Source organism: Anabrus simplex, chromosome 5 (genome assembly GCF_040414725.1).
Source record: "Anabrus simplex isolate iqAnaSimp1 chromosome 5, ASM4041472v1, whole genome shotgun sequence".
Lineage (NCBI taxonomy): Eukaryota > Metazoa > Arthropoda > Insecta > Orthoptera > Tettigoniidae > Anabrus > Anabrus simplex.
The window spans coordinates 431,237,413-431,264,215 of NC_090269.1; the positions used below are offsets into that span (position 1 = coordinate 431,237,413).

A 26,803-nucleotide genomic window follows, 5' to 3' on the forward strand; every position below is an offset into this window, starting at 1 on the left:
TGCTTGTGTTGGGTGTTGTGTTTTTGATGGTCGAGTGGTTTTTATTTTTCGTATTGTATCGATGGGGTCGTAGTGGAGGGAGAAGTGCTTGGGTGGGAGGAGGTATGGGCCTGCTGTCATTGCGTGTGGAGGATTGGTGGGAATGGGGGAGGGGGGTAACTGTCGACGTGCTGGGTGAGTTAGTTAATGTGGTATTAAAGAGTTTAGACAAGTTGTTGCATTGAAAATTCATTTTTTGTTGTAAGGTGGGAATTTGTTCATAAAAGGGGTTTTTTATATCTATTATCTCATTGAGGTTTTTGTCTTTATTGAAGTGTTGGTCTAGTGGTTTGTTCCGAGCTGTCAGTGGATGGATGGCGTGGGAGGACATCCGTAGACGAATAAGTTTGGATGGTGTCTTTAAAAGTAGGAAAGGTCACAGTATGAAGATAAAGTTAGAGTTCAAGAGGACAAATTGGGGCAAATATTCGTTTATAGGAAGGGGAGTTTGGGATTGGAATAACTTACCAAGGGAGATGTTCAATAAATTACCAATTTCTTTGCAATCATTCAAGAAAAGGCTAGGAAAACAAGAGATAGGGAATCTGTCACCTCGGCGACTGCCCTAAATGCAGATCAGTAGTGATTGATTGATTGATTGATTGTTTGATTGATTGATTGATTGATTGATTGATTGATTGATTGATTGATTGATTGATTGATTGATTGATTGATTGATTGATTGATGTAATTGTAATTATTGGGTTGGTGTGTTATTTACCTCTTGAGTGCGGTCTAAAAGTGACGCTGTGAATGTTAATGTGTTTCTTTACACTGTAGGCTGCAAAAGATGGTAGTAAGGCTCGAAGTATTGCGAGTTGTTCTGTTTAGAATATCTGTAAGATTATCTGAATGTGTAGAATTTTTGCATATCAGTGTTGTTATGGAGATTCTTCTGTATCATATCATTACCCCACAACAGCTGTATCCATTATTTATTCCTCATGTTTTATGTTAACACTAGCCTTACGAAAGAGGCACTAGCCTGCCTCTCTTTCGTAAGATATTTCCTGATATTTATCGGTGTGTTAAAGAACTTCTTCAGGACCGAGCATGTTGGCTGCATGGTTAGGGGCGAGTTGCTTTGAATTTGCATGATTCGAATGCCACCACCAACAGTCATGAAGATCGTTTTCCGTTGTTTCCCCTTTTCTCATTAGGCAAATGGTGGGGCATTTAAAACCAATAGTATATTAACAGAGTAACCATTGATGGCCAGAACGAGTAAACTTGGCACACTTAGGAAGTGTCCCCTACATTGAAATATACAAAATACGTTTGATCATAATTTCCTGGATAGATATATGTTTACATAGAAATCTGTTCCCTGGCAATGAGTAAGAATTGATGCTATTGGCCTCAGGAACCAAACTCTTATTACATGTGTGAGGAATTGTAGTAATCATTGTCAGTGCATTGATTAATGAACACTGCTATTGGCCAAAATGAATCCAATGAGGCATCACTTGCAGTATTCAACACAAAGACAAGTTTTGTACCACCAGCAGGAACATTAAAAGCTACCAATCATTTAAACCGTCCGACTCATTGGCTGAACGGTCAGCGTACTGGCCTTCGGTTCAGAGGTCCCGGGTTCGATTCCCGGCCGGGTCGGGGATTTTAACCTTAATTGGTTAATTCCAATGGCACGGGGGCTGGGTGTATGTGTTGTCTTCATCATCATTTCATCCTCATCACGACACACAGGTCACCTACGGGTGTCAAATAGAAAGACCTGCACCTGGCGAGCCGAACCCTTCCTGGGATATCCCGGCACTAAAAGCCATACGACATTTCATTTAAACCAATTGTCTGTCTGTCATGGACTCCCTTCAAGGGGCCCTCGGGAGTTTCATATGGCATGAAATGCACAGACATATAAAGAAAGTTTGTTAGCATTGTTCAATGAAATGAGCTTGTAGCAGTGTTGTATATATTTTTGTCTTCCATTCAACAGATTTTTCTTCTTCGTATTCCATTTCCAGTCTTGTGGGTTAAGTTGTGAATCAAGGACCTTCTCAGTTTTCTATTTCGCCACCACTCCCTTCCTTCCTCCAGTATTTCTTCTTCTTTCACTCCTCTCTTCTCTGTACTCTCCTTCACAATTTCCATCCACCCCTTTGTGGACATTCCTCGTGGTCTTTTCCTATTATTTTCTCTCTAAATACTGTCGTTGGAACTCTATCCTCTTCCATTCTCATCATGTATCCATACTATTTCAGCATACTGGCCTCTATCTTATCTTGTTGCTTAGGAATTCAATTCTCTCCCTGTTTTCTATGTTTCTGCTTTTACCCCTTCATAGCTTCCTAATAATTCTTCTAAGGAATTTCATCTTGGCTGCTTGGATTCTCCTTTCATCAGGTTTTGTGGCTTTCTACGTGCTGCCACATATACAGGGTTATTCACCTAACATGTTATACAGAAATAACTTCTAAACCATTGATATCGGCATTCTATTTTCATATTCATAAATGTTACCCAGGGTCTTGTAAAATAACGTGCTACTTAGTCTCATGGGGTGAATAATAACAGGGATATTGATATTAACTCCATATTTTTAAAAGGAATGGCACAAATTTATGTAGCTGGCCTAAAGTTCAACTGCTTCCAAGTTCAAATATGTAAGTATTTTTAAAATCAGACAATTACTTTTTGAGATATAGGTAAGAACAGCATGCGTGGTTTTGCATGCCGCATCAGACGGCATGAAATCAGGCAAGGACTTATTGACGCGCAAGCAGCTTCCTGGGAGTGAGTTCAGTCACAGAACAGATACCAGGATGTACTGTAAACATAATGTGATGTACCGTAATATACCCTGAGTGTGCAACGTTATTGTATAACTGGCAAATAACCCAGGAAAAAATGAGGTGCGCTTTGTACTACACAAACACCCAAGCAAATGGGCCTAGACATTAGAAGACAAACAGCTCGACTTTTATGGGATGTTCAGACCTGATCATGGTGAGATGGCAGCAACACTATTATTTATTTATTGTACACGCATTAATCTCCCCAGAGCTCAAGCACGACTAGTAACGTGCATTCGGGACAGCACAGGTTTGAGTCCTGCCTCGCCCAACATGAAAGTGATTTTCATGGTGTGCCATATTCAACACCAGTCAAATACCGTATAGGTACCATTGAGATAGGCTACGGCTGGCGTCCTTTCCAAATCCTTCCCATTCCCATCTGTGGGGAAAAAAGCTAAACTAAGCGCAACTTATTACACATGGATGTCAAAACGAAACAAAACAACTTTAATCTCCTTCCCCGTTGTGTGTTTGCCAGTTATACAATAACGTTGCACACTCAGGGTATGTTACGGTACTTCACATTATGTTTACAGTACATGCCTGATATCCGTTCTGTGGCTGAACTCACTCCCAGGAAACTTCTTGCGCCTCAATATGTCTTTGTAATAGACAAGAAAAATGTTCCACTGATCAATACATTTATTGCGAATGAATTATTGCACTAGTACTGGTTTCGACCTATCTTGGCCATCATCAGCTAGCACACAAATTTACAGTCATAGGACAAAAGTACAAAGATGTTACGTAAGAGCATCCGGATGTCTAATGAAAAATGGAAGTAAAATATATTGCAGTACGTTGCGTTAAAATATCTCTGATTAAAAGTGGTGATGGTTAGAATAAACTAAAACCTATTGATTGAGCATGGACATGAGTACATAAACACATTAAAATATATATGCCACATCATAAGACACTAAAAAATATAGCACATTAAAACATGGCATATTTTAAAAAGTCTATTAAAATTTGAGTTCATGTTGCGTTGCATTCATTCTTCAATCCTCTTGTAGTTCTTGTGTTGATTAAGTTAAATATCGAGAATGTTCTATGGCTGATATACTTTGTATTGGTATGTTATAAGAACTCTTGTCATTAAAATTTGAAAATTGAGTACTGTGCAATTCAACTACATCAACAGTTGAATTGCACAGTACTCAAATTTTAATAGACGTTTTTAAAATATGCCATGTTTTAATGTGCTATATTTTTTAGTGTCTTATGATGTGGCATATATATTTTAATGTGTTTATGTACTCATGTCCATGCTCAATCAATAGGTTTTAGTTTATTCTAACCATCACCACTTTTAATCAGAGATATTTTAACGCAACATACTGCAATATATTTTACTTCCATTTTTCATTAGACATCCGGATGCTCTTACGTAACATCTTTGTAATTTTGTCCTATGACTGTATATTTGTGTGCTAGCTGATGATGGCCAAGATAGGTCGAAACCGGTACCGGTACTAGTGCAATAATTCATTCGCAATAAATGTATTGATCGGTGGAACATTTTTCTTGTCTATTGCATTGAATCCAATCAATACGGAATATGAAACTTATAAATAATAATCAATATGTCCTTGCCTGACTTCACGCTGTCTGATGTGGCATTCAAAACCGTGCATGCCATTCTTATCTATGTCTCAAAAAGTAATCGTCCGAGTTTGAAAATACTTAAATATTTGAACTTGTACGCAGTTGAACTTTTGGCCAGGTATATAAATTTGTGCCACTCCATTTAAAAATATGGACTTAATATCAATATGTCAATTATTAACTACCCCTTGAGGCTAAGTGGTACGTTATTTTACAATACTAGCCGGGCTGAGTGGCTCAGACAGTTAAGGCGCTGGCCTCCTAACCCCAACTTGGCAGGTTTGATCCTGGCTCAGTCCGGTGGTATATGAAGGTGCTCAAATACGACAGCCCCGTGTCGGTAGATTTACTGGCATGTAAAAGAACACCTGCGGGGCCAAATTCCGGCACCTCGGCGTCTCCGAAGACCTTAAAAAGTAGTTAGTGGGACATAAAACAAATAACATTATTATTATTATTATTATTATTATTATTTTACAATACCCTGGGTATCATTTGCGAATATGAAAACAGAATGCCGATATCTTTAATGGTTTAGAAGTTATTTCATGTAACATGTTAAGTGAATAACCCTGTATAAATGTTGGAGTGTAACACATTGGAACGGAATTTTCTTGCATTTCTTTGGGACGTTCCAGTTCCACACTATAAATCTTGCACATTGGTAAAACTTGTTCATTTGTCTTTCCAATTTCTCTTTTTATTTTCCCATCATCACCTGGCTGAGTGGTTCAGATGGCTGAGTCGCTGGCTTTCTGACCCCAACTTGACAAGTTCGATCATGGCTCAGTCAGGTGGTATTTGAAAGTGCAAATATACATCAGCTTCATGTAGGTAGCTCTACTACCCCGTAAGAAAATTTCTGCGGGACTAAATTTCGGCACTTTGGCGTCTCCAATTTTGTAAAAAAGTTTAGTTAGATGCAAAGAAAAGGACATTATTAACATATATATTTTCTCATCTTCTAAAAAGTATACTCCAAATATACTTGAATATATCCACAACTTCTAATTGTCTTCCATTTACTTCAATATTCACTCTTCCTTCTCTATTACCTCTCATCACCAATACTGTTGTATACTTCTCCATGCTTCTTTTATTCCATATTCCTCTATCTCCTGATTCAACAAAGTAACTTGTTCTTGTACTTCCATTTCATCTTCTCCTCATATTAATGTGTCATCTGCAATGAGTAAGCCCTTTGTCTCTTTGCTTCCCATTTTTTGATGTATACTCTTGTGGATTTCATCCATGAATGTAATGAGGAGTAGAGGGGATAATACATATTCTTTTGAAGTTTTGTTGCTACATTGAACCAGTTTGTTTATCCTATCATAGTTTCCATACTACTTGCTAACTTTTCATATATGGCTTTGACAATTTTTTCTGCTCTGCCTGCTTTCAGTTTTTATCAGTGCATCGAAGACCATTTGCCTTCTTACACTGTCATATGCCTTCTCAATATCTATAAATTTCATCACTAAGTCCTGCCTGAACTCCAATCTTTTCTCCATTATGTTCCTTAGATTCAGCAGCTTGAGGAAGACTGAGTGTGGAGTATGGGACTGTATGGAAGTGAAACATGGATAATAACTGGTGCTGATAAAAGCAGATTGGAAGCCTTTGAAATGTGGTGTTATCAGAAGTTGTTGGAGATAAGATGGATAGAACATGTCTCAAATAAAGAAATAATGAATCAGCTTGATGAGAGAAGAACGGTTTGTGAGAATTTGATCCTAGGAAGCAAAAGTTTGATACAACAAATCTCAACCTACTGACAATTGTTCAGTTAGTTTTGAAGGGAAGCTCAGACGATAAAAATGGTAGGAAGATAGTGGGTGATCAGAGTGAGAAGCAAATGGCATAGTTACTGAATTTTCAAGATATTTTGTGTAGTCCAGTCACACTCAATTTACCTTGAATTTTTATATAGAGAAGTCGTTTTGCTGTGGTTCCAATTCTTTGTAAAACTGGATGTCATATAGCTATGATTGCGATATCATCTGTCGTGTAAAACTGGGGGTCCTTAGCTATGATCACATTATCGTCAGTCATGTAAAATTAGATATCCTATATATGTGATCACTGTATTGACAGTCGTGTAAATTTGGAGGTCCTTGGCTGTGATCATAGTAGCAGTCATAGAGAATTTGTGGCTCTATAGGTGGCTCACAATATCAACAGTCATGTAAAATTTGATGTGTTTTTGCTATGACCATGATGACAATCATGTAAAATTACAAGCTTGTTGTTTAGCCTGTTGACAAACAATCTAGATAATAATGACAGCAAAATGATAATATATTTCCATGGCCTGTTTTTCAGTGTAAGGTCATTGGAAGGAATCAACAATCCCAGTACCTTCTAACTACTTCACTTGCATTGTGAAATGGACCTGGAAACAAAGATCAAGGAGGAACCAGCCTGGCATGAAGGAACAGGAAATGCTTTACTTGTAAGTCTTATTCCAGATAACTTTATAGGGATCAGAATTTAACCGTTGGTAGTTGAAAAATTTTGGCAGGGGCAAAATTTCCTATGTGCTTACTTAATATTAACACCAGCAGTCACCACTTTGAGCATGGGCATTTAGGCGGGGTATGTCTCTGTTACATTTCTTTATCTGTAACTACGTGATAGCGTGCTACACAAGGCTGCCAACTCTTAGGAACTATAAACAACAGTATTGATGTACGTATTTGGGTCCGGCTAATGACAAAATCATTGTTGATAGGGAAGGCAAAAGTGTTCTGGTGGCATTAAGTTCCCAGAGTAGTGTCACAAATTGGCCAATTCACCTCTAGCATTTATTAGGGAGACAGCAATGCATTCTATGCCTCTGTGGCTCAGGCAGTAGCATGTCAGCCTCACTGCTGTGTTGCATGGGTCAAATCCTGGTCACTCCCTATGAGATTTGTGCTGGACAAAGCAGAGGCGGGACAGGTTTTCCTCCAGGCACTCCAGTTTTCCCTGTCGTCTTTCATTCCAGCAACACTCTCCTGTATAATTTCATTTCATCTGTCAGTCATTAACCCATATGCACCCACCAGTCCTTTGCTCTGACATTGCTAGGAATCTGCCAACCTTTTAATATGCAACCTTGGTGTTGCAAGCTTTTGGTTAAAACAGTATAGTGGGTGATCGACTGCGCGTATTATCACTCGACCTATTTTATATTATTGAGAAATTCCACGCTATTGTTCATGACACAACAAACAGAACAATACAGAAATATAACACATAAAAGATCCCTTTGAAAACTTGAATTCTTCATTAACTTATCTTACCTCGGAAGTTTTTTAGTGTGTGGTATGGCCTTAATTATACAACATGAGCCTAACATTTGCCTGATTTTGATGTAAGGAAATAATAGGAAACCAATACGACATAAACCAAAAATTTGCCTCATTTGGAAATAAGGAACTAATGGGAGACCAATCATGAGGCAGCGAATGATCAGATTCGAACCTAACTCCCAAATACGAACTTACAGCCGTATGTCTCACTCAGTGTATTATTATTATCGTTATTAAGATTCAGACTGAGGATCAGTGGTAAAGTGTTCACATCCAGGTACCAAGATCGTAGGTTCAAATCCGGCAGTCATAATCGGATCTTCAGGGGTGGGAGAAAGTTCATTTTGCATTCCATGTCGTACGATATTACTATGTGAAAGGTCTTTGGTGATACATTTCGTGTTCATTCATGCACAGGATCACTAATAACTTCTTCCTCACTATCACTGCTGAAATCAGAGACTAAAACATCAAGTATGCTTTGAATTCCGCTATTACTGAGCATATCGCGCGAGCAAGCAACCTCCGTCTAAGCCATCTTGTCAACAACAGAATACAGATTTCTCAATCAATATTTTAATAAATTTTCTTTGCCAAAGAAGCATACCAGAGCACTCGGATGACACTTTGAAGGACCAAGGACAGATTTCAATTAGATATGTTTTCGTAAAAAGCCAACAGATGTCACAAATGTCTCCAATATGTGACCTTGCACATCAGCGTATTAGGTTGCTTGTGGAGTCCTGGCCCAGCCGCTCGAGTGCGTATCAGTCTGCTTACAGGTGCATAGGAGTTAGTCATTGACACAGAGGAGTGTGACAAGCTTTGGCAGCAGGCACAGTTCCTATCCTCACCACAAGATGGGGACTTTATTGATTCCATCCATGAGCCGGTCACTGACTGGAGAACAGAATGTTGGTTTTCATTTTACAGCAGTGCTTTCTATGTTTGATAGTGGTAAAAAGCTGAATTAATGTTTTTTTGCTTGACAGTGAGGTAGCCTTTGTTAGGTCCAGATAGTGATGAAGTCATGATAGGCTGTGTCTCAAGATTGAGGCTTCAGTGCCTTTCATGTGCTAAGTACCCATTGATTGACTGTCTATTGTTTATTCATTACCTTTTGTCTTGAATGTCTCATCACGTTTTTTAAAACTCTGTTCACTGAAGTAGAAAAAGTGAGTAAGTTGGCCATGCGATTGGGGTCTCATTGCCATGTGCTTTCATTCAGGAGATAGTGCGTTTGAATCCGACTGTCAGAAGCCCTAAAGATGTTTTCCCATGGTTTCCCATTTTCACACCAGGCGAATAATATCAGATGGTTTACATATGTGTAAACATAGCAAATGAGCAGTGCTCTATGCATGGTGTGTCTAAACATTACTAACGCTCCTGACATGTCCAGATGTTACAGCTGTGACCCATTATACTTACTGTTAGTGAGAGTCTTAAGGTTGGATTGGATTAGTCTGTAATTTTTACTGTCAATATCAATGTTACTTTGCCAGATATTTGGTTTAGGTTTTGCACCTCTTCTTTTCTTTCCCTCCGATTATAATACAGGGTGTTGACCCATTTGTACTTTTCTTAAAACCGTAATCACTATCACTACTACCACACCACCTTCAGCACCACATCTTAAAAAATAATTCTCCTGACTTAATTAGTAGAGGAGAAGTTAAATCACAAAACTTTGGTCAATGTTTTCGAGACGGGATAGAAGGTCAACGCAGGTGTGATTACTCTGGGTAACCCTCATGTCTGCAGTCTGCTAGAGGAAATGTGTGTTAAGGAATGGGCAGGTTCATCTGTAAAGTACGACAGTTAAAATAGCTCACAATGTGCAATGTACGTTCACTGAAAACAAGTATCTTGCTCAGATGTTGAATTTGTTTGGAAAGGCAGAATAGTGATAAGCTCATTTTATTCCTCCTATACAGGTCCGTGTCTATGTGGTATGGATATGCATGTCTAAAGGTCCTAGACTGATTTCTGAGAAAATTGTCTCTAATCTGCTCCTTTTAATTTGCTCTTGGTCATTGTTGACTTAGGCAAATTGAAGTTCTCTTTTCTTTGCTCGTCGTTATTCTCCTCTCCTTTTTGTACACCATCTTCTTCCTTTCCTTAGTTCGGCTGCTGTTCATTCTGTTCTATATTGAATGCGTGAAGTCGGTATCTTGTAGACTTTTATACTTAAATTCACTTTACTCGGTAAATTATATTTGAATGTAAGCTTTTGATTGCATTCCCGTTAGTGTTGATGAGGTTTTATGAGTCCAAGAGAGAAAGTTAACAGTCTCCTAGTAGACCATGAAAGAGGCTCTGAAACAGCAGATGTACTTGCCAACATTGCTGGCTCAGCACTGATGGTGTGCTCATCCCCACAGTTCTTTACAGAAAACTGTGTAATATAGTTGCAGTCATAAAACATTTCATTTGTAGTTGCTTTGGGTGGGGTCCACATCACATCTTTCTCTGGAATTTGATAAGCCTGCTTCTTTCATGGTTTTTTTTTTTTTTTTTTTTTTTCTTTTTTTAATATTTGGAAGCATTCAAGGATGTTGATTGAAATGGAACTGTCTCAGGGCAATATGTAGCACTTCTGAGCTAGGCAAAACCAGTGTAGAGAATGTGCTTCAGATATTTCAAGGTATTTTAATCTGTCTGTAAACAAACCCTATGCTGAGAATGTAGTATATATATTTCTCACTATATGCCAAATATTTAGAACACTTCTTAAACTAGTAAGTGGTTCAAACAAACTCTACCATTATTTTGATATCATTGGACATATAAAAAGACTGCATACGATGTAATGTTTATGTCTTTGGCTTTTTACTTCCAAAATTCTGTGCGAGATGTCTCCAATTCCACCTCTGGTAGGATGCAATATATTTTTTGTTATGCCTAGAAAACTTTTCTCGGTTTATATTTGGGTAATATTCCTGTCCTTTCCATGACATTATGTGTGAACAAGGATAGTAACACCAGTCTCAATACAGCCTTTGGTTTAAAGAATCGTCCAGTGGTAGGAACCTTCCGTAAACATTAGTGAAATTTTGAAAGTAACTGTGAAACTGGCAGGTAATGAATTACCATGCCCTTTTGTTGGTGAATATATTTGTGGACGTGAGTTAAGTGGTTTACCTAATATATCTTCTTTTCCACAGGAAAATATTGATTATGTATCAAAAATGATATCTCTGAAAAAGGAAGCCAAATTAGAGTTAGCAGAGCCAGGTCCAACACAGGAAAATTCATTTGAGGTAATGTACGTAATTTGATAAGCCATTGTCATGTAATGAAAATGGTTAGAAAGTGGCTCAACAGATATCATTTCGATGTATATGATTGCTAGTACTGTGGAAAGTATACATTTTTTATGAGATCTACTGTTTACTTGCCTAATCTTCATATTTCCTTTAAGTTGTTCCAAGATTTTGTGTTAGGTATCACATAGCAGATGGGGTGGCTCCAGAAACCTCTAATGCATACCATTTGGGATCTTGTATTATTGCTACTAATACTTTTGACTACATGAATATCTTCAAACCAAATTTGTTATTGAAATATTTTTTATTACTGTTGAGCAAAAACATTTGATTGCGTTAATTATACAAGGGCATTAATTATGCGAGACTATATGGTAGTTAGGTAGAATTATTTTTAAGGGTTGTTATTTATCGATGTTGAGAGGACGTATGTGTTGCAAGTTTGGTGAGTTCATTGTAGGTGAAGCAATAAGTACCCATCACACTTATTTGATATTTCAGACTCTGGACAGCCATTTCTCAAATTCCACCAAAGTGTGACGCTGCAGCAGGGATAAAATGCCATGTCATTCCCATGCCTGCAGTTACAGTGAAGTGTTGTTTTTTTCTGAGGATTGTCTTGCGGAAATATCGTGATTTCTTTATCTGCTCTGAGGAAGTTCTTGCCATTATAACTGTGAACGTTCAGGGGTTGACTTCTATGAGAATGAAGTCAACAAAGAGCAGTGAGGAATGTACTTGTGGTCAGATCAAATCAAATCAGAAATCATTTATTTGCAAATGAGGTGTCTGCCTCTGTTGCAAATGGTACACAAAAATACATTATTATCTAGCACTAAATTTTAATTTAACTAGAGAAGAAAACAGTTTCTTAAAATGCAGTATTTTATAATTCACACTAACAATTGTTCCATTAAACACACAGCTCATCCTTAATAAATTTATATTATTTAAAAAATTCTACTCATAGGCCCGGTTTCTTCAACGAATGTTAAGTGTTAACTCTGCTGTTAAGGAGACTTAACACACAATTTAACAAAATGGTCGTCTCATCAAGAATTGTTAACTCTCACAATTGTTAAATCTTGTGTTAAATTAACCTAGCAGCACCCCTGTGTTAAACCTCTTAACAGTTGCTAAAATTTCAAAATGGAGACATGTAGAAGACGTAAGTTTTAAGCTTTACTGTTGTATGAGGACTATTTATAAACTGAAGAAGGCAAAGGACGACCCATACTAAGAAATAACGACCTTTTAGAGTTGTCCGAAGATAGATTTCTAATTACCGAAGCCATAATGAACAAGGTACCTATCTATCTATCTTAATCTGTTTTTCCTCCAGGGCTGGTTTTTCCCTCGGACTCGGCAAGGGATCCCACCTCTACCGCCTCAAGGGCGGTGTCCTGGAGTTTCAGACTTTGGGTCGGGGATACAGCTGGGGAGGAGGACCAGTACCTCGCCCAGGCGGCCTCACCTGCTATGCTGAACAGGGGCCTTGTGGGGGATGGGACGAGGGGAAAGGATAGACGAGGAAGAGGGAAGGAAGTGGCCGTGGCCTTAAGTTAGGTACCATCCCGGCATTCGCCTGGAGGAGAAGTGGGGAAACCACGGAAAACCACTTCTAGGATGGCTGAGGTGGGAATCGAATCCCCTCTACTCAGTTGACCTCCCGAGGCTGAGTGGACCCCGTTCCAGCCCTCGTACCACTTTTCAAATTTCGTGGCAGAGCCGGGAATCGAACCCGGGCCTCCTGGGGTGGCAGCAACAAGGTACCTACTAGACGATATAGGTTAGAGTTTCCAACAGATTGAAACTTACCAATCTCTCCAGTGCAGCAGCTGCTTATAGATTTTACAAGGATAGGTCAGACCCTGCGTCCAATCGATTTCAACTAGCTTAATGTACCTGCTGGGGGATACTCAACAGTAACTCGTGTAGAAGGGCTTGGGTCAATACCGTACAGTTTCGTTTTTGAAATAAATGAGGACAAATGTCATCAGGCAGGATCTGCTTCGGACCACGTGGAGGGGATAGAACACTAAAATGCAAACACATTTAACTTGAATTTGTTAGGTCCGCAACCTAATAATTTCCGAAAAAATTACGAATTTCCGATTGTAAAGCACTGCGTATATATTCAAAAAGTTGCACATTAGTCAAGTGTAGCAGTGGTCCAGTGGTCATCGTATTTGTCCACGAATCACGACGATGAGAATTCGAGTCCCGCGTTAGATTACTTTTTTAGAATACAAATTTAATTAATTATTTCAGGGAATGTGAAGGTAAAAATGTGAATAAAAGTAATGATCAAATTGCAGTGGAACTTTACTTCCTACCTCAAATTAATATAGTCCGCCTCTGTGGTGTAGTGGTTAGCGTGATTAGCTGCCACCCCCGGAGGTCCGGGTTCGATTCCTGGCTCTGCCTCGAAATTTGAAAAGTGGTACGAGGGCTGGAACGGGGTCCACTCAGCCTCGGGAGGTCAACTGAGTAGAGGAGGGTTCGATTCCCACCTCAGCCATCCTCTAAGTGGTTTTCCGTGGGTTCCCACTTCTCCTCCAGGCAAATGCCGGGATCTTTCCATCCCTCCACAAGGCCCCTGTTCAGCATAGCAGGTGAGGCTGCCTGGGGGGGTACTGATCATTCTCCCCAATTGTATCCCCCGACCCAAAGTCTGAAGCTCCAGGACACTGCCCTTGAGGCGGTAGAGGTGGGATCCCTTGCTGAGTCCGAAGGAAAAACCGACTCTGGAAGATAAACAGATTAAGAAGAGATCCAGCAGTAACTGTGAGAACGTTTATACCTATATTAACAAAGTGTACCGGTACTGCAATTTGTGTAATATTTTTGTTCCAGTTTTTAAATAACGTTCCCTGAAACGAGACTCGAACTCATGTCTATGACGCTCGCAGACAAGTACGATGACCACTATGCCACAATTCCTAAATATATACACCTTGCATTGGAATTAGGGTTTCGTCAATTTTTCAGAAGTTATTGGGTTGCGGACCTGACATATTTAAGTAAAATTTGTTCGCCTTTAGTGTTATATCACCTCCACTTCGTCTGAAGCGGAGGTTTGTAATTACATCTGACCTCGAGATACTTTTCATGTAGGCCTAATTGTAGGGGCAAAAGATCTTCTCATAGGTCGACGTCCCGAACAAACAGTATTTTTTTTTTTTTTAAAGAAAAAAGGCCTGATTGTAGGCGACTATGTTCACGAGGGCAAGAAAAGAGTGTGTAGAATTCTAAAAAGAATTCCTGCTGCCATTGCAGCATTAACAAGGCACTACATTATTTTCCCCGCAAAAAAAAGAACGCCCGAAAATCATTCAAAACATATCAATTATAACATTTTCCCGGTGATGTAGGAACCTTAGATTGCACTCCTACAATAATAGACTATATAGAATGTTGTGATATAACATTCCGTTATTTCATTTTTTAAGCACACTCGCATAATTTTAAATTAAAACTATAACAACATTTGTCTCGCATTCATCATAATAATGCTGTTGTTGCCTCTTACTTGACATGTTTACTTCTTAGCGGTCTCCGCTAACCATAACCTATAATAATGTCAACCATGTGTCTGTGTGACAAAATACTATTTCAACACACCACTAGGAGCTCTATATATAAAGAAACAAAAGACGCTGTACTGCCAAACGCGTTCAGAAATCTTACGGAAATGTGTTAATTTGTCTTTAACAATTGTTTCGTAACAATTGTTGGAAATATGTTCGTGAAACAGAGTACTTTTAAACGAAGTGTTAAATTAATAACAATTGTTAGTTAACATTTGTTAAGCAAAATTTAACATAGAGTTGAAGAAACCGGGCCATAATATCTTCTGTACTTACAAATATTATCAACTCATATACACTGTGTAGAATTTATCTGCTATAAGATTAATATTGACATTGCATTTACTTATTTGTTTGTTTATTTATTTATTTATTTATTTATTTATTTATTTATTTATTTATTTATTTATTTATTTATTTATTTATTATTATTTTTTTTTTCTTCCCGTTTTGGAATGTAACAAGCATCAGGTATCACGTCTATGTAGACAGCCTTGGTAGCTAGGCAGTGTGGTCTTGTTCGACCTGACACCAATTTTTATGAGCATTGTGCCAGATTAGTCTATTCCAGTGTTAAGGTTCATCGTGATTGCATGCACCCTTGGTGTATTTCAAATTAATTGTTCAGAACCATCAGCATTCAACTTGCAACACCTGTCACGTGCATGAATTTGGCTTCTGTACCGTCCATTTTGCTGATGGGATGCAAACATTTTCTGTTTGAATTTTGAGATTCGTTTAGGAGTTGAGTGTCAGGATGAAGTAGTCGAAGGTGTCCTGCCGTGAAAACAGTAACTTACATTAGCTTTGTTAGATATTGGTATGGATGCAGTTAGATGTGGTGTTTTGACTCCACTAGAATTTGGGCATTGTTCAGTCTTCTGCCGACATAAAGATTGCCTTCTTGATCTGTGATTCTGTTTATAGTCTTAGTATAAGTTGATAGCTTTGTACACAAAATTAATGCAGTGTACGTGTACCAAACAGGAACTACAAGCTTTAAATTAAATGATATGTAAGTTAGTAAGATTACAAAAACATATTCTATGACCGCTCCCCCCCCCCCCCAACGGCTGCATTACGAATTACCTTTCTTGAAAGTTGGCATCTCTGTGTAAGGACATTAATTATGCGAGAATATTTGGTAGTTAGGTAAGAATTATTGGAAGGGTTGTTATTTATCTATGTTGAGAGGATGTATGTGTTGCAAGTTTGGTGAGTTTATTGTAGGTGAAGAAATAAGTACCCATCACACTTCTTTGGTGATATTTCATACTCTGGACAGCCATTTCCCAGATTCCATGAAAGTGTGATGCTGCAGGAGGGGTGAAATGCCATGTCAGTCCTGTGCCTGCAGTTGCAGTGAAGTGTTGTTTTTTTCTGAGTATTGTCTCGCGGAAATGCCTTGATTTCTTTCGCTGCTCTGAAGAATTTCTTGCCATTATTGCTGCGAATGTTTAGGAGTTGACTTCTATGAGAATGAAGTCGACAAAGAGCAGCGAGGAATGTACTTGTGGTTAAATCAAATCAAATCAAATCAAATCAAAAATCATTTATTTGCGAATGAGGTGTCTGCCTCTGTTGCAAATGGTACATAAAAATACATTATTATCTAGCACTAAATTTTAAATTAACAAGAGAAGAAGAAATTTTCTTAAAATGCAGTATTATATAATTCACACTAACAATTTTTCTATTAAACACACAGCTCATCCTTTATAAATTTATATTATTTAAAAATTCTACTCATAATATCTTCTGTACTTACAAACATTATCTACGCATATACATTGTGTAGAATTTATCTGCTATAAGATTAATATTGACATTGCATTTACTTTTTTGTTTATTTTCCCATTTTGGAACTTAACAAGCAACAGGTATCACATCTATGTAGATAGCCTTGGTAGCTAGGCAGTGTGGTCTTATTTGACCTCACAGAATTTGTTATGAGCATTGGCCCAGATTAGTCCATTCCAGTTTTTAAGGAATGGGTTCATCGGGATTGCATGCAACCTTGGTGTATTCAAATTAATTGTTCAGAACTATCAGCATTCAACTTGCAACACTTGTGACGTGCATGAATTTGGCTACTTTGCCGTCCCTTTTGCTGATGGAATGCAAACATTTTCTGTTTGAATTGGAGATGTGTTTAAGAGTTGAGTGTCAGGATGAAGTAGCTGAAGGTGTCCTGCCATGAACATTAACTTATATTAGCTTTGTTAGATGTTGGTATGGATGCAGTTAGATGTGGTGTTTTGACTCCACTAGAATTTGGGCATTTTTCAGTCTTCTGCCAACAATACCTTCTTGATCTGTAATTATGTTCATATCTTAATATAAGTTGATAGCTTTGTAACATAACATTAATGAAAAATTTGAGTGTGGAGTTCAACTTCAATACGAACGGTGAACTTTAATATCACTCCATGGGTTGTTTAAAACAATGTGAGGTAAGTAGCAAACAATAAGCAACTACTCTTTGTACTTTGTTTAACCTCGAAATGGTGAGTTGGCTGTGTGGTTAAAGGCATGGAGTTGAGTTTGCATCCGGGAGATAGTGGGTTCGAACCCCATTGTCAGCAGCCCTGAATATGGTTTTCCATGGTTTCCAATTTTCGCATCAGGCAAATGCCGATGCTGTTCCTTAATTAAGCCCATGGTAGCTTTCTTCCCATTCCTAGGCCTTTCCTATCCTATCGTCGCCATAAGACCTATCTGTGGAATTGCGACCTAATACAGATAGCAAAAAAAAAAGAAATCGTCATGCATGGCTGTAAGAAGCATTAGTGGCGTTCTTTATTTTGGGAGATTAATTTGAACATCATGTTTTGTTTTTGGCCAACAAAAAGCATCTGGATTCAGCCATTTATTACCATGCCAACAAAGTGTATTTTTGAAGATTATGTTCTGACCTTAATTTAGAAGTTTTATCCTTGGTCAGCATATGGTACCAAGCTTTTGTGGCGTACCAACAATCGAACACCATGACAGAAAAACAAATGAGGGCACAACACAGCAAGCATCAGTGTCAATTGCCAGCACAAGAACAAAAAAGTTTGGCAGTTATTGCAGTGCGAACATCACACCAACTTCTGAGGGATGCCACAAAACACATGACAGGACTGGAAGCAAAGGAATATCTGGGCAGGTACCAAGGTCATATGACTGCAACAGTGGAGTGGATCTTACACAGCACAAGAAGTAGAACAGTTAATAGAAATAACAAAGTCGGCCATAGTTTAAAATCCAAAATTGAATATAATAAAAACAGTGGGTAGATAAATAAACGATATAAAAGTAAAATTTCTAGATTTCAAAATAAATAGTGCCTAGAATTATTTTAAAGTAAGAGGAAATCATCTTAACAATTTCAGTGCCTTCCAAGCTTGGTATTGAATGTTGTAGAGTTATGAGTACCCTACATATTTACAGAAGCTATATTCGTATCGTGCACAATATACGGTGCCACACATGTATACAATTTCTGGGTAGGGTTGTCTCTATATTTTACCCAATTTTAGTGGACACTTTGCATTTAAGACGAGTTAATTATTTCCGGTACAAAATATTCACATCTTTAAGTAGGGTAAAGGCACTATACATCAAACGCCCTTTAAATACCGAACATTTCACACATCTCATTGCAAAATAAGGATGTTGGTCAGTTTACGTAACATATGAGATTTCTAAATTCACCCATCCAAACTTAGCTTTGTGTTAAGCGATAGGTCAAAGTCATTACCATGTTGGCGAGCATGAGGAAGTCTCAGAAATTTGGTGTTGACAGGATTTTGATGAAATCGTTGTATTGTTACTAAGGTGCAGTGTCTGTATGATTATCTGTTTTTGCCGGTAAAATGGTGTCTTCAGAAGGTATCCTTCAAATATTAGGTTGTATTAACATACATAAATGTTCATTAATTTCTTGTCCTGTGAGTTTTCACCCGTCTTCATACTTATTTGTAAAATAAAATACAGTACTGTTCGATATTAGACCTGCATTTGATAATATCGGAATGTCATTTGATAACTGAGGTTCATTCAATACAAAATCTACCCTTAATACTGAACACAACTGAAAATTATTTTAATTTGTAGTACAGTTTTCTTTAGTACTGAAGCCCGCATTTCGGTGCTTGTGACTGCTGAGCCGTCTATCTGTAACTTAAGAGGGCCTGGATTTGAACCCTCATCAGCTGTACTTAGATTTCTTTTGCGATATCTTGTGTCTGTTTGATGCTGCACGTTGTTCTAATAACTTTCTTTAACAATCGCGCCTCTTTCCAAGTGTTCTCATCATCTGCCCCCACACTCTTTGGAAAGAAACATTTCTAGTACATTTTAGCCATTTAAAACTAGAGAGCAGAAAATGATCGTTTAGCGTCCTCCTCTTCTATGTTCCAAAATAGTTGAATTTTGTTTTGTAAGTTATGTAGGAATAGAGATTGGTAAGGTGTAGTTTTTCACCTTCCTTTCTTGTTTGTAGATAGCTGTCAGTTCATCCCAACTTTGTATTTTGGAGAACTTGGTAGTTTTTGTGATTTTCTGCTCCATTATTAAATTGTGCATGAAACATGAGTTTGAGGAGTGTAGGAAATGGGATCAGCAAGTGATAAGTCTCTTTGAATCTTCCAGTAGGACAGGTGATGATCAGTTATTTTAGAAAGGACAGTGCAGTCAGTGTTTAAATTGTGGTTGCTCGAATCTGAATGAACTTCTGCTTTAGTGATTGAGTTCACTTGTGAAGTAAGATATCCAAATGGCTGTAGTTGTAAGACGTTTCTTGTCATCTTGACTCGCAGCCTTGGAACAACACGTTCTGAAATGCAGTGGCTTTCTGAGGCATTGCCAAGAATTGTTCAAGCGCTCTGGAATTCACGGTACCTATTTTTATTTCCGGGTGCAGATCTAATTAGGACTTGATTCCTTTTTACAGCATATACCATGCAATATACTGGTATTTTATTACAATATTCTGAGTATTAGCCTCAAAGTATTCAAAGGGATTAATCTGGAGGACTCTTTAACTTCAAACAAATATATGCTTCATTTTCTTAAAATGGATAGATCTGTTGTTGATATTGAACATTCAGAGTTCATATCACTGTTCAGAATGTCTCATTCGCCTTGGCATATGAGCACTTGAAAAACGGACACAAGTCCTAAAACACCCGTCCTAAATAATCAATCACTTGAAAATGTTAATGTTGGCAAGGCACAAGTTATATTCTATCACTCGCGATCTGGACAAAATTTGAGTCCTAATTTCAACATCGGAGAACTTAAACTGTTACTGACGGCTCCATCGCGACTACCACAAGCCGACCGACTGGGTTTGACCGTGGTTATTACCACACTGATTTGCCTTGGAAATTAGCCCTCCTTATATACTCAAATTGCAAAGATAGATTGAATATCTCCTGTAGTTTTCATTGGATTCGCACCAAACTTAGTGGAAATGGAGACAAAGAATGCGGCAACACGATGATGATCTCATAATTTAATTCTTATTCCGAGGAATGTTATTATGCATAGAACATTGCAAATGTTCTCGGGATGATGTAATCCTTCCATCACAAGGGGAGGCAGGCTGTGACGTCATAAGCTCCACGTCGCGTACAAACTTCATGCTGTAGCGAGGTGATGAGTTGGCGTGCAGCGCGTAATTCAAGTTTTAAGTGTGGGGACTTCAGCTTGGACCGGCATTCCTGGTACAGTATCTGCTAAAAGTTGTTGAAGACCTTCCATAACTATCGGTTAATAATTTTTTTTTTTTTTTGCTAGGGGCTTTACGTCGCACCGAGGTTAATAATAAACGGCGGTATTAAAGTAAGTGGGATTACAATCGGGACGTAACTTATTTTGAGAATCAAGCCCATCAAGTAAGCATAAGCAAGTTCCTTAACCTCGTGAGTTTCCTCATTTTAACATTACCTTTAAATATCTACCTAAATTTAAATTTGAACACCGCAAACAAATCTAAAATTCCTATTCATCAGCAAGGATCTAAATTTACCATCAACAACAACGAACATTAATCTAAACCACCTGCTACATTAGCTACAAGAATTTGGGCAAATAAAGGTCACAAAATTAGCATTGAAAAAATGTTGTCGCATCTAGTCAATGAGAGAAACACTGGACAGCACGAGATCGAACTCCACACGGCAAAACGATTTAAAACCCATGCATGGAGACAACCCATACAGAACCCCACGTAGGGAAAGCAATTTAAATCCACCCCAATTTCCCAATCAAGCTCAGCCATCACCTGAGAGATCCGAGATTGACCGTTCGTCTGCCAGCTATCTTAATTTTGGAGGCAATTAAAGGACAAGGGTTGACAACATTACAAGTAAACAATTTATAGGCACAAATAATAAAATTTAAGAATAACATAATTCTAGCCTAGGAAAATCATGGCTCTCATGAAGCTAAGCTCGTTGAGTGAGTTTACAAATTAATTAATTGTGATCTCTTGGACATCATAGACATATTGGGCCATGATGAAAGAATAAATTAAAATAAAATTAGCTCTCCATTGGCTTTGCAAGTTAACATTAAAGTGGATGAACTCCATCCTAAACCATTCTGATCCTCAATTATTTCAAAGCTTGATTCCACTTGTGTTTTTAAATAAAACAAAACACTAAAGTACCACTTAACTTAGTGGTGGATAACGATGGTATACATTTCAAATCGCCTTTGTACAGTATTTACAAATCCGCTTTAGTTTCTCTCTTAATTACTGATTATTACTCGAATAACACATGTTATTAATTTAATATTTTAAATTATAGATATTCTCGAGAAATTATTAAATGGAGTTAATTGAAATAAATCACATTTTACATAACATAAATATTCATTAATGATTTGTAACATAACAGTTCTTTCTTTGATTTTAAAGGCTTGCTTATGCTTGCTTTTAAGAAAATTTTACGATCTTATTCACTTGCTTAGCATAAGAATTAATCAACAACAATATCAAAGAAATAAACAAAATACAGACAATGCTGGAATAATCTAATCCACCGTGCTGAACAACTGGTCTGATCAGGAACCACATGTCAAAAGTAGCACTTCAAAATTATCGATATCTACTTCACACACACACACACACACACACACACACACACACACACACACACACACACACACACACACACACACACACACACACACACACACACACACACACACACACACACACACACACACACACACACACACACACACACACACACACACAGGTTACATGGATTTTATATACAAATTTACCCTTGGATCGTAGGCTTTAGTTTTCATTTATGATTATTATCATAAAAGATGGAAGAATGGAATAGGCAGATGGCCTTACTTTAAATTCAGAATGTTGAACAACTAAGGTTACTCGTGATTGAATAAGAATGATCACTTAATTGAACATTATTTATCATTACAATGGCGATCTCATCCGAAAATCAAAAATTTTATTCAGAAGAATTGGTAGAACAATAATCATGCACATCACCTGGATTAATACTGAATATCATCGGACACGTGGTCATAGAGTGTCGATGAATTATAATAATTATTCTTATTATACCAAAACGTTTGAAATACATCACAACATTTGCTCCACATTTATATCAGAGTGCATTTTAACCCCTTGACACATGCTTCCAAAAATCAATGAATATCCTGCAGGATCACCATATTTCAGGCATATTACACTGTAATCGAGCACATATTAAATATTCCACATGAAATATTCTAATCTCATTTATCACTCATGACCATTAAAATTTCATTTAACTCGATCTTAAATAATTATTAGCAATGGCTTTGAAATTTACCATCAACACTTGTATTAATACTTAAATAAGGATGACATTCTGCATAATCATGGGGTAATGCACTGGATGAAACACAATCTAAATATAATAGATGGCACACAACCGAAATTTCGTCCCATAATATTTCACAAAAATTTTAAATAATTATTTTAACTTTTACATTTATTTATCCAAGAGGTCATTGATTTTTAAACGCGATTTTAAATAATTTTACAGAGAGAAAAATATTCTCAGATGACAAACTACTACAAATCTACACTAACAGATCCCAATTCACACTCTCCCATACTCAAAAACTACCTAAGACGGAAAAGGTGAGAAATACCACACCATCACTAATTACGCAAAATCGAATAGAAATAATAATTAAAAGAAGAAAGTCATTTTTTTTTTTACAAAGACAGAGAGGAAATGTTATAAAATTTTACGAAAATTTTTCGATGCAGCTCAATTCCCGAGGTGGTCTATTCTGCTCCCTTGATGACGATGTTGGTCACGTTCTCCACCTGATGTTAGTGATGCCTACATGTTTAGCAGCACATGGTTGTAGAATTCAGGTCTCATGCTCGATGATTAAGTCCTCTTGAAAGTAGGATAGACATCCCAGAGTCGGTGTTGATGTTATGCTGGTAGTAGAGATCCTCTTCTTTCTTCTAATGTTGTAGCTAAGGTAAAACTGACACATAAAATTTTAATACAAGTCCGTGCTAGGCCAGACTGAATGTCAAATGTTCATGTAACGTAACTTAGGCTCGCAGTCTCTCGCAGAACAGAAGGTAAAATAGGAGTTGAACAAGGAAACACTGCGTGTTATAGCCTCATCATTGGTTTGTGTACACTCAATTGTATCTCGTAGTTGGCTTGGATTGTTCCAGAAATTACATACCGATGGCAAGCGAACAGCACACGAGGCAGAGAGTTGAACCTTGAAACAGGCCAGTTTGTCACATGATCGCCATATGTTATCGATCGATGAGGGTAAGGAGAAAATCAATACGCTTGAAACCTGGACCGGACGAAAAGCTGACTGAATGGGCTAGCAGGCTGTTGCGAAATGTAACATAAAACATTGCTCACAGAATGAATGACACAGGCTATTATAGGCACATAATAAAACATTCTCAAGCACAAAATTTACGGGGACAATACAAACACCACAGATTGTGTATGTAGCACTGTCAACGTCTTGGAGAGCTTCAAGTGAAGTTTGGTGAATACCAATGCTCCCCTCTGTCCCCGTTGCTCTTTGTCTTCAGCATGGTCTCTCTTATGAAGCTGATCTGCACTACCTGATTGTGGAGTCAGTTTGAAGTTTGGAATAGCATTTTCTCACTATACGACCTTAGAATGAACAAAACGAAAACTGGATAACTAGACTCATCCCAACCGTCTTACAACTCCAAGTTTATTCTGGTGTCTAGAAGCTCGCCTTCAGGCTGATGGTGCGATAGTTGTTGATGTACAAATTAGGATAAAGGCAGCGTGGATGGAATGGCAGGAAATCACAGGCATACTCTGTGACTGAAGGATACCACTATATTGCATGGTAGTATGTTTTGTTGCTGTGTACGGTGTTGAATGTCGACAGACTAACAGAGCTATGGCATGGCCAACTTTACATAAGGCCGCGGCGTTCGACCTTGCAACCCCGCACTTCTCTAGCCTTGGATGGCCACTGCCAGCTCTTGGCACGCGTTTGCTTCGCTACGAAAGGAATTGAAATAAGGAAATAAAGTATTTGTTATTATCAGCATTAAAGTGAAAGGATAGTGAAGAGTGAGTACATGAAGTAACAAAACCAATTTCCTCTCAGTTTTTATTGGACATATTTACAGAAACATAATAGCGAGTTTTCTGTGATTAGTATGAGAAGTTACCCGTTCAGTCCTCAACTTCCTGTAATTATTTAACAAAAATGTTACTCATTGTTAAGACAATACTTGTAACTATTGTCATAACATTACATCCACAGGCACAAGTTTTCTCGGCAATTTCTGACAATTCAATATCTGATAAAATGCCAAGTAGACCAAGATGCTGAATTACTTGGCGTTGATCGTTACATTTACATTTTAAAAATTGTTCCTCAAACTTATCAGAAATTAGTGCCTGCGTAATTCCAACAACATGTTTACACACTGATATAATAAAATCTGCAGAAACTGAAAGTCCACCCCTATTTATTTGATTGAAGTAGCTGTCATTTATTTGCTCTTTATTTCTTAGCAAAGCCAAACATTCTTCACATTTTATTTTTGAGCATTGCTTGAACGAAATGTAACCACAGGCATAAATAAAACCTGACTCATCAAAATGTATGTTTTCGGTATACTTGTCTTCTAAAATACTGTAAAAGGTATCGTCAACAGTAATTGACGAAAGGCTTCTTGTACTTTTTCTTGAATTTGTATCGGAAGAGGACATTATCATTTCTTTCGAAAAAGTAACTGCCCCGTACCTAGCTGAATGAATCCCAAGTACGCTTTTTAAGCTTATTTTCAATTCGGCCTCCATTACCTGAGTAACTGATATATTATAGTTTCCCCCTGTTAATTGGCGGTATTGACCAAACCTGGATTCTAATTGGTCACTCTGAAATTTGCCAGTTAGCACATAAGAGGGGTTCACAGTATGTAGAGCATAAATAATAATCTCACGTAATACGTAGGTTGTTACGTAAGTTTCATTGGTTAAACAATTCTTTTTTGAGGAGTCATTTTCGTCATTCTTTTTCCATGTGGACAACCGCTGGAGGAATACCTTTAGAAAAGCCAACCTTTCGTCTTCGGAATTTTTGAGAGGCATTTGAAGACTATTACGCTTAACAACATGGGCGAGAGGACGCTTAATATTAACAATGGACCACCACATTAGGATTATTCTAACAAAAAATGCAGTACCTTTATAATAATACTTGTTTAGGGCAGAAACTGTAGATTCGTGAAACACGTTTGTAACCAAAGAAACCCTTTGACGTTCAAGTGAATTTGGATAAACACTTTTAAATGTTAACTTTGGTGCAGACTTAATCAGTAAATCGGACTCCTTTTTATAGATCTCTCTTATGTCACTGAACGATGCTTGAGTTATCTCTTTAAAATCAGGGTTACAATCAACTGAACTTGAAACATTTGAAAATGAGTCTAAACCTTCCCATACAGGTATAATAAATGACTTGTTAATGCCACTTACATTCAGCCAGTTATTTCGTATATTTTTCAATACATGGACACTGTCATATAAAATAAAGGTTTTTAGGGGGTTTCCGTCAATTTGGAACCAGTAATTACTATCAGAATGTTTAGTTAGTTCTTTGAACATAGCACGATTTACAGCATTATTATCGGCTATGATGGACAAAATATTTAATCCACAATCCTGTATTTCCCTGATAACACGTTTTGCAATATCCGCTAGTTAACTGTTAACTGTTTCACTGGAACTAATTTAACAACCTCTTTCAAATTTCCAAAAGCAGAACTAACGAGGAAGGCCAGAACTGTCTCAGCTAAATCGACAGATCTATTTGCAGCAACACCAAATAAATGCCCATTTTTGAAATCTAAAACTTGTTTAACATATATTTCATCAATCTGTAAATTCACAACCCTTTCTAAACTTGATAAATCTTTGACAATGTAACTTAAAAAGTTACTGTTTTCTTCATCAGCTTTCGGAGATATGGCGAAGGAAGTAGACAATTTTTGTAAAACTCTGGGATGAGGTAGGGATAAAATATGGTTAAACGTAATTGCGTTATAACACTTTGTAGACTGCATATAAATGAGGAATGCATTTAGAGTTGTAGTGACGTTGTATCTAGGTTTCTTTAAAAATACAAGTGTAAACTGATCTTGCAGAAACGTTAATTTTTTTAGCAGAATCTCTGAAGTTTCATCTTCCTGGTTTTCAAGTTCAGATTTTAGGTTGTCTATTAAACTATTAATCTGCACAACTAGTGAATTGACAGAACTTTCAGGTAAGAAAAAGTCGTGGCAAAATTCTATTGCTTGGAACAACTGGCTCCACTTACTTAATAATGAATTTCGAAATATTACAGAGCCAGAATGAAGAACATTTGTGTTAGGAATTACGCCACCGTTGATGTGAATTCCGACCGTAAAATCCTTGTTTACCCTAATACTTGACCTTATTTTAGGTATGTTTGACACATCTAATTTATACAAAATACAGTAGTTTCCACCAGTACTTACAGACCACTCAATTTTATGCTCCGCCAATTTCTTTTGTATATTAGAAACAAAGGACTCAAACGTCTTTATTTTGTTTGCTTCCTCAGCTAGGGTCTTCTTACATTCCTCTGCAGATTTTGTCCGTTTTTCT

At 37.6% G+C, this 26,803-nt stretch overlaps 1 protein-coding gene across 3 annotated transcripts in view; it reads left to right on the plus strand.

The window, feature by feature from the left end:
• The window catches only part of LOC136874206 (zinc finger protein ZFP2), a 179,776-nt gene that overhangs the window by 120,435 nt on the left and 32,538 nt on the right, over positions 1–26,803 (plus strand). For 2 of the 3 annotated variants that reach the window (XM_067147839.2, XM_067147840.2), the window contains 2 exons: positions 6,789–6,918; positions 10,927–11,022. In XM_067147839.2, coding sequence (XP_067003940.2) covers positions 6,853–6,918; positions 10,927–11,022 — 162 coding nt within the window. In that variant the 5' untranslated portion in view covers positions 6,789–6,852. The remainder of the gene's footprint in view (positions 1–6,788; positions 6,919–10,926; positions 11,023–26,803) is intronic. The other variant, XM_067147841.2, reaches the window with a different exon arrangement.